Raw genomic sequence first — 8,974 nt, forward strand, 5'->3', positions numbered from 1 at the left:
GAAAGTGACAGAGAGAAGAGAGCGAGAGAGAAAGAGAGAGAATGAGAGAAAGTGACAGAGAGAAGAGAGCGAGAGAGAAAGAGAGAGAATGAGAGAGAGAGACAGAGAGAGAGAGAGAGAGAGAAAGAAAGTGGCAGAGAGAGCATGAGAGAGAGAGAGAGAGAGAAAGAAAGAGGTAGAGAGAGGGAGAGACAGAAAGTGACAGATAGAGAGGGAGGGAGAGAGAGAGAGACACGGTAAATAATCCACACCCCTTAAGGGCACACGCAGGGCGGCACGCCGCGGGGCGCTCGCCCCCAACACTCGCGTGCGCTAGTGCGTCTCTCTACTTACACTCGTCGTTGCCATCTCACCACCACTATGCAAATGCTTATTCGCAATTAGCCACGCCTGGAACGATGAACGAATCGTCACATGATTATCGCTCGCTCGCCGTCGACAAGAGAGCATTCGTCGCACGGACGCGGCGGGAGGGGCCTCTCGTCGCGGCGCTTGTAACCCACGGCAACCGCCGTGCCGCAGATAACGACGACAGACGATCGCGATAAAGCCTTCAGTGACATGCATTTTCAGAGTTTCACATAACACATATTCGCAAAAAAAATCCTGTTTATAAAGTTTTTCTTCAAATAAAAACCGATTACTCGTAGCAATAAATACGTTCAAAAACTCTCAGCCAATAGCGTTGCTTTTAAAAAATGCAAAACGCTCCGTGCAATTTAAGAAAATGAGCACACACAAAAAACTGCTAGGTATATATGAGCAGTGTATACATCATGATTGCTTACTGACATTGAAGTTTGAAGAGATCAATAAAATAGGAAGTATAATGAAGAAATTGAATCATAAAGAGTGCACAAAGAGCACCAAAAAAATTGCTACTGCTATTTACTGTGACGTAATCACAAAGAATGCAAGCATCTGCAAAACACCGGCAGACGTCATCGCAAAATTAAACGCGCAGTGGTTATTGCAATGCAAAACAATGGCAAAAAAATCCGGGCAAAAAACTAGAATCGGCTTATAACCGAGTTTAAAAAAAGTTCAAGATCATCTTTTTTTTCGTCTGCCAAACGACGGGCCGCCGATGCAAAATTCAAACATATGCGCGGTGGTTATTTCAATTCAAAATGGCAAAAAATCAAAAATTAGTGTGAAGGCAGTGATTGAGAATAGTAGTACTGTAGTAGTAGCAATAGTATGAATTCTTCAGTAGTTAGTAGTGGTAGCAATTTGCAGTTGTAATTGCAACAGTAGTTTGCAGTTGTAATCGCAATAGTGGTTGCAGTTGTAATTACAATAGTAGTTTGCAGTTGTAATTGCAATAGTGGTTGCAGTTGTAATTACAATAGTAGTTTGCAGTTGTAATTGCAATAGTAGTTTGAAGTAGTAGCTTGCAATAGAAGCTTGCAGTTGGAGTTTGTAGCGAAAGTCCATAAGAAAAACAACGTCGTAAGACCACAGCAATCACTGAGTACCCTTCCCCTAACAACCACCCCACACCAAGAGTCACACCTCAACATCTATAAGTATCCCACACCAAGAGTCACACACCAACAACACCCCACGCCAAATGTCACACTCTAGAACACATACCCCACAACGGGTCACACGCCACGCCCCGGGTAATACGATATGGCCCCTCACGTGGTTTAACGAAACATCAAATTGCAGCGGACGTAAACTCCAATAGACATGACAGACAACAACAACACGAACACTACTACGACGTTAAACAAACCGTGACTCCAACGAGATACCACATCCAAACAACAAACACAACCACCACCACCACACCAACCAACAAACATACCACTTACCACCACCCACCACACCAACCACACAACACACTACCCACCACCCAACCCAAAAACACAACTCCCACAAGCGACACCACAACCCCAACAACACAATCTCAACATCAAAACAGCAGACACGTACACCAATGACAGCACAACTGCTGCCCCACGGACCCAATGTTCAGGACAACAAACTCGCAACAAACAACAACGGAGTGACAACCGACAAACACACGACACGCACCACATCCACATCCAGCAGACCACACACTACAACAATAACAACAATTGAATGACGACCAACAAACACCACCCCACCACACCCACCATCCACGCCACTAACCACAAACAACATTTGAATGAATGACCGGACACAACACACGCACACCCACTCACCACCACCACATTACAACAACAACAGATGATGATGCACGAGCACTACAACACACCCCACACCCACCCCACCACCACCGCACCACCAACCACCACAACAACAACAACCACCCCCACCACCACACCCACCACCAACTACAACAACACTAATGATGATGACGACACAACAACCCGACCACCACACGTACCCCACTTGAACTAACAAAGATCAACGAGGGATTGATGACGACTACCAAAAAAGACCGAACACCACGCACTAACCAGAGCCCAAACCACACAACCAGCAACCAAGCTTGGAGGGGACGGCACGACCCAATCGTACAACACCACCCACACTCACCCTCAGTTAACAACAACCAACAACAACCTGGATGATGGGGACGGACACAACAACATCAGGCCACCCATCTCAGCTGAGACAACAACAACAACAACAACAACACAACCGCACTACAGGCGTAAATGTTAGTGCACCGAGGCGTCCAGCGGGTAAAGCGTTAGTCACAGGCGTTTAGTGACTTCTCGGCGCGGATATCCACCATGGCCGGTCCTTGCCTTCAGGCCCTCGACAGCGGTAGCTCACTCGTTAGTCGCCGCCGAACACTTAAGAACCCTAGCGTGGGGTTACGTTTCACCGCTCACGCGCCCACTCTCGCGGCGCTGCATGCGGGGATGTGCCCGCAGGGCGTCCTCGCCCGATCCGCCAGCGAACGACCTGATGCGTAGGACGCGAGCTGTGGGCGTTTCTTGATGTCCAGTTTCTTCATGCGACTTCGGATTTTTGACGGGTCAATGCTGATTAAATTCCCATTTTTTATATATTTTCCGCGCTTAACAAAGAAGCAAGTACAAAACGTTAGAGGCAAGCGGGGAGGACTAGGTCGGTGAGAATGAAGGGTAAAGCAGGAGATTGAGCGGAGAAGACGCGGGTAGATGGAGGCGTGCGAGGAGGCGAGAGGAGGAGCACGAGGAGGAAGAGGAGGGTAGCAGAAGGATAGGAGAGAGAGGCCGTTAGAGGAGGGAGGGCGGAGAATAGCGGGGAGGAGGAAGAGCGGTGTGAGCATAGGGTATGAGGAAGGAAGAAGGAGAAGCGAGGGGAAAGCGAGCGGGGAGCAGAAGAGGGAGTAAGGTAGCCGGAAAATACAGTGAAAAATTAGGGTAACAGAATTTTTCGTCGGGAATTCGCCGAGGCCTGAAACGCGCCCAAACCTTGCAGCGGTAAAAACTAAGACGGTTCCGAACGTTTCGTTTCTCCGGGCGCGCCGGGCCGTCTGACTGCCTTACGTGTCTTCATGCTCTCGCCATGCTCATCACCACCACACGACGGCGCCCCGAGTGGAGGGCGCATCAGCGCCCCCGGACACTTGGGGGGTCGCGGACACAGTTAGGGAGCGCGTGCGCGCAGAGAGAGGCTGGGTAGGCTTTTGACTCAGAGGGCACAATGGTCGTCCCATTTTACTAGCTGCAAGCTTCCTGGGTTTGGCATGAAACAAGGCCGGTCGGAACAACACGGAAGTTACAGGAAAGTAGGCGAGTACACATATCTACAATCTAGTATATACTCGTGATATATACTATAGATAGAATATTAGCACGGAACTATTAAAATAGTTAGAATATGCTTGCTAGTTTTATAACATTTCATCTTTCGTTCTTAGATGTTTATCTCATCTGCTTTTACATGTCCTATAAAATAAATCATAAATAGATAAATAATAATAATATATAACTAAATATGTGCTACTACTATAGTATACGTAGGATTGATTGATAACAGATCATCAATTATCAATAACCTATTGTTACCAGCTAATGGCTCAGTTTATAACTAGTCTCAACTGCTGCAAAGTAATACAGTGTAGAGCTTCGATTCGAATTTCTCCGACGACGGACGCACAGTAACGTCACTGGATCGACCGCACGCTCACCTGCACTTTGCTGCGTATCGCTCCCATAGATGGAATCTTAGTGAAGTAACCTGGAACACGATCGCGAGAGAAATCACAACCCCAACCACAGCAGCTCAACTCACCAACCCTATCCCACGATACCGAAACCACAGTTCAATATCCTAACCCCAACCGTCACCCAAATCTAACCCCTAATCTATTATCAACACTCCAGCCTCCTTATAGACTTTATTTACTTCTCACCCACCTCTATTCGTGCACGCGATGCGCCGGGGAGCAGCAATAGGTGTCGCCGCCGGACCGATGGCAAACGTGAAAATCCGCACCTGGAAGCATGATGCACACAAACGTATATCTACTCCATTATATATATACACACATATATATATATATGTATATATATGTATGTATATATTATGTATATATACATATGAGGTTTTACTACTATTAGTAGTACTAATTAACCAGTAATTTACTAATCACATAGACGAAGCCAGCTGAAACAAACTCGAATCGAATCAAAATGCTAAATCAGAGGCAACCCGACATATTGATCCATCCTGCACCGGTGCCCCCCGCGCCGCTAGAGGGCGCCGCCTTGCCGCTAGGTGGTACAACTCACCGTCTTCTTCGGGTTGTATTCCTTGAAGATTGCCTCGGGGTACTCCATGCCTCCGTCGGTGAGCAGCATGATAACCTCGTTGCAGTCGGAGCCCTGTGACATGCTCGCCTCCGTCTGACGAAACTAGAGAGGCGGCGGCGGCGGCGGCGGCGGAGAGAGAGGACGACAACAACGGAAGCAAGACAACATATTAGCCAGCGAGCCGTGCAGCCGTGATTTGCACAATCAGTTTTGAAACTGCACGGCCAAAAATGTGTAGCACGGCCTAAAATATTGATCTAAAGCCGTGTATACTTGTAAAATTGCACTCCCAAACATTTTTTCTGCACTCCCACAATACTCATTCCTGGTTAATACCCTGAAGCAAGATGCACATGGATGTATATCTACCACCATATGTGTATAAGCTTTACTATATACTATACTTATGTATACCAAGTTTTTACTAGTAATTTACTGATTACATACACGATGCCAGCTGAAACAAACTTGACTCGAATCGATATGCTAATCGGAGGTAACCGACACATATTGATCCACACACGGTGGGATTTACCATATTATGCATGCTGCGTTTATCAATGCGGACGAGCAGCGAGGAGTGCCTACCATGTTGCCTACGTGGCATCATGTACTGATGCAAGCACGCACATGCACGCACGCATGCTCGCAAGAGCGCACGCACGCACGCACGCTCACACGCATGAAAGAGCGCACATGCACGCACGCACGCCTGCACTCACGCACGCACACACAAACACGCACGCACGCACGCACGCACACACACACACACACGCAAACGCACACACACACACACATCGTGTGCGAAATTGCGTCGCCACACGCCGACCCTCTCACCTTTATGAACTGCTCGAAGGCAGCCTTGAATCCGATCTGATAGTTGGCCTGGTTCTGGGACTTGAGCACGCTGACGGCTGCCGAAATCGCCTGAGGAAGGAACGAGACGCGGGGCACCCGGGCATTAGCAAAGCCTGGGTCAACGACTAAAATGGCGTGAAGCGAGCGAGGTTTCGACATACGGAGACAACAGGATATCAAGCCCGTTCTTCATTTATATATGTGTGTACCGGTATGTACATAAATTTATTTATCAAGTTATATTATTATATTCATTATGTAGTATATTTTTTTTAATGTATTATGCACTTGCTGTACGTAAATTTCTGTACGTGCTATATAAGGTTCGAGATGCAAACAACAACAACAACAACAACAACAACAACGACTACAGGGTAAATGTTAGTCACCAGCGCGTCCAGGTAAACGTTAGTCCACAGGTAGTGCTTCTCGCGCGATATCACCATCGGCCTGCTCAGCACCTCCACGTACTCCTGTTAGTCGCCGTCGAAACACAAGAACAGTGTTAGTTACGCGTGCGCGGACGCGGCGTCTTGCCCGTCGCCACGACGACCGATCGTAAACGCGAGGCTGTGCGCTTCTTGATGTCATTTCATTCATTCGATTCGATTTTTGGATTAATGTGATTAATTTTTATATATTTTCGCTTAACAAAAGAGAAGTACAAAAACGTAGAGAAAGGGAGGAAGTGGTAGAGAATGAAGGGGTAAAGCAGGAGATTGAGGAGAAGGAGGTAGAGGAGGGGAGGAGGAGGAGGAGGAGCACGAGGAGGAAGAGGAAGGTAGAGAAGGAGTAGGAGGAGGAGGAGGTAGAGGAGGAGGAGGAGAAAGGGGAGGAGGAAGAGGAGAAGGGTAGAGAAGGAAGAAGAGGAGGAGGGGAGGAGGAGGAGCAGGAGGAAGAAGAGGAAGAAGTAGCGGAAATACAGGAAAAATAGGTAACAGAATTTTCTCGGAATTCGCAGTGAAACGCAAAACCTCGCGTGAAACAATCGAACGTCGTTTCTCCTGGCGCGCCGCCTCTGACTAGCCTTACGTGTTTCATGCTCTCGCATGCTCATCACCCCACACACGGCGTGCACGCATCAGCGCCCCCTACCCTGTGGGGGTCCGACACATAGGGACCTGCCCAGAGAAGGTGGTAGGCTTTCTCAAGGGCCAATGGTCGTCCCATTACTAGCTGCAACGCTTCCTGGTTCGTGAACAAACGTCAACAAACACAATACAAAATACAGTACCATATAAATAAATATATATATATATATATATAAGAAATTAGAAGAATATTAAAATAATTAGAATATGCCTTGGAATATATCTTGGAATATCTTCCTAGATATCTCTCTGCTTTTACATCTATAAATAAATAAATAAATAAATATATAAATAAATATGTGTATATATAGATATACGTAGGATTGATTGATAACAGATCATCAATTATCAATAACCTATTGTTACCAGCTAATGGCTCAGTTTATAACTAGTCTCAACTGCTGCAAAGTAATACAGTGTAGAGCTTCGATTCGAATTTCTCCGACGACGGACGCACAGTAACGTCACTGGATCGACCGCACGCTCACCTGCACTTTGCTGCGTATCGCTCCCATAGATGGAATCTTAGTGAAGTAACCTGGAACACGATCGCGAGAGAAATCACAACCCCAACCACAGCAGCTCAACTCACCAACCCTATCCCACGATACCGAAACCACAGTTCAATATCCTAACCCCAACCGTCACCCAAATCTAACCCCTAATCTATTATCAACACTCCAGCCTCCTTATAGACTTTATTTACTTCTCATATCTTTATTCTTATTTATCTTTTTTCTCATTTCTTTTATCACCCACCTCTATTCGTGCACGCGATGCGCCGAGGAGCAGCAATAGGTGTCGCCGCCGGGCCGATGGCAAACGTGAAAATCCGCACCTGGAAGCATGATGCACACAAACGTATATCTACTCCATTATATATATACACACATATATATATATATGTATATATATGTATGTATATATTATGTATATATACATATGAGGTTTTACTACTATTAGTAGTACTAATTAACCAGTAATTTACTAATCACATAGACGAAGCCAGCTGAAACAAACTCGAATCGAATCAAAATGCTAAATCAGAGGCAACCCGACATATTGATCCATCCTGCACCGGTGCCCCCCGCGCCGCTAGAGGGCGCCGCCTTGCCGCTAGGTGGTACAACTCACCGTCTTCTTCGGGTTGTATTCCTTGAAGATTGCCTCGGGGTACTCCATGCCTCCGTCGGTGAGCAGCATGATAACCTCGTTGCAGTCGGAGCCCTGTGACATGCTCGCCTCCGTCTGACGAAACTAGAGAGGCGGCGGCGGCGGCGGTCTCGCTTCGCCCCCCCCCGTCCCCTCATCCCTCCCTCCGTCTCCCTCCTCCATCTCCCTTCCCATCCCTCCCTCCGTCTCACTCAGTCTCCCTCCTCCATCTCCCACCCTGCCATCCTCCCTCCATCTCACTCAGTCTCCCTTCTCATCTCCCTTCCATCCCTTCCTCCGTGCTCACTCAGTCACCGCGCCTCCCCCTTCCCATGCCCTCCTCCGCCTCTCTCAACTCCATCCTCCTTCCTCCCAATCTCCCTTCCATCCCTCCTCACTCTCTCAACCTTCCTCCCATCTCCCTTAGCCCATCCTGCCCTCTGCTCCACCTCAGTCCTCCTCCTCCATCTCCCTTTCTCATCCTCCTCTCTCAGCTCAGTCTCCTTCCTCCATCTCCCCTTCCCTATTCCCTCCCATCACTGCTATGCAGGTCTCACGCCCTTCTCCGCATATCTCACAGAGTATGTGAAAGCGGACGTAGTAATCGAACCGACATTGCGCTTGAAAGCGATGCGGCTCCAACTGGCAAGGCGGATCCCCGTTATCCTCAATGTCCTGGCATTCACAATTCATGTCGAGGAGCGCGGTGGATAGAGAACGCGCGTTAGCAATCAAAGATTCACACTTGAGCAGCTGTAAGACGTGCGATTAAGGCCAAAACAAAAATATGTGTGGGTAGGCCGTACATGGGCCGAAAAAAATAGGGTAGGTAGGTAGGCGAAAACATTTTATTTCCTTGAAATATTTATTTACGAACCATGTCGCCGAAGCGTTTGCCTTTAAGCAGGAACTGTCCAATTCATTTATTTTTATTTATTTTTTATTTTTACGTTTAAAGAAAATTGACAAAATAAAATTGTTAGGGTAAGCTGGGAAATAAATAGGGTCCGGCGGGAAGAGAGCGCGTAACCACAGCCTATATTTTGGTTTTGGCCATTAACCTGGGCCCGAATTTTTGGCCCCGCATTTTTTTGACGACAAGTGGCCCATGATAGCCCTCTTATTTTT

General features: G+C 47.4%; 1 protein-coding gene across 2 annotated transcripts in view; it reads right to left on the reverse strand.

Annotated features, from left to right (window-relative positions):
- Positions 1-8,974, reverse strand: part of LOC106818701 (voltage-dependent calcium channel subunit alpha-2/delta-1-like) — a 22,128-nt gene that overhangs the window by 6,674 nt on the left and 6,480 nt on the right. For both annotated transcript variants that reach the window (XM_014823377.1, XM_014823378.1), the window contains exons 7-10: positions 5,583-5,672; positions 4,725-4,847; positions 4,350-4,428; positions 4,121-4,170 (exon numbers count right to left, since the gene is read on the reverse strand). In XM_014823377.1, the coding sequence (XP_014678863.1) occupies positions 4,121-4,170; positions 4,350-4,428; positions 4,725-4,847; positions 5,583-5,672 (342 nt within the window). The remainder of the gene's footprint in view (positions 1-4,120; positions 4,171-4,349; positions 4,429-4,724; positions 4,848-5,582; positions 5,673-8,974) is intronic.

The sequence above is a fragment of the Priapulus caudatus genome, unplaced genomic scaffold, assembly GCF_000485595.1.
Source record: "Priapulus caudatus unplaced genomic scaffold, Priapulus_caudatus-5.0.1 Scaffold2441, whole genome shotgun sequence".
Classification (NCBI taxonomy): domain Eukaryota; kingdom Metazoa; phylum Priapulida; class Priapulimorpha; order Priapulimorphida; family Priapulidae; genus Priapulus; species Priapulus caudatus.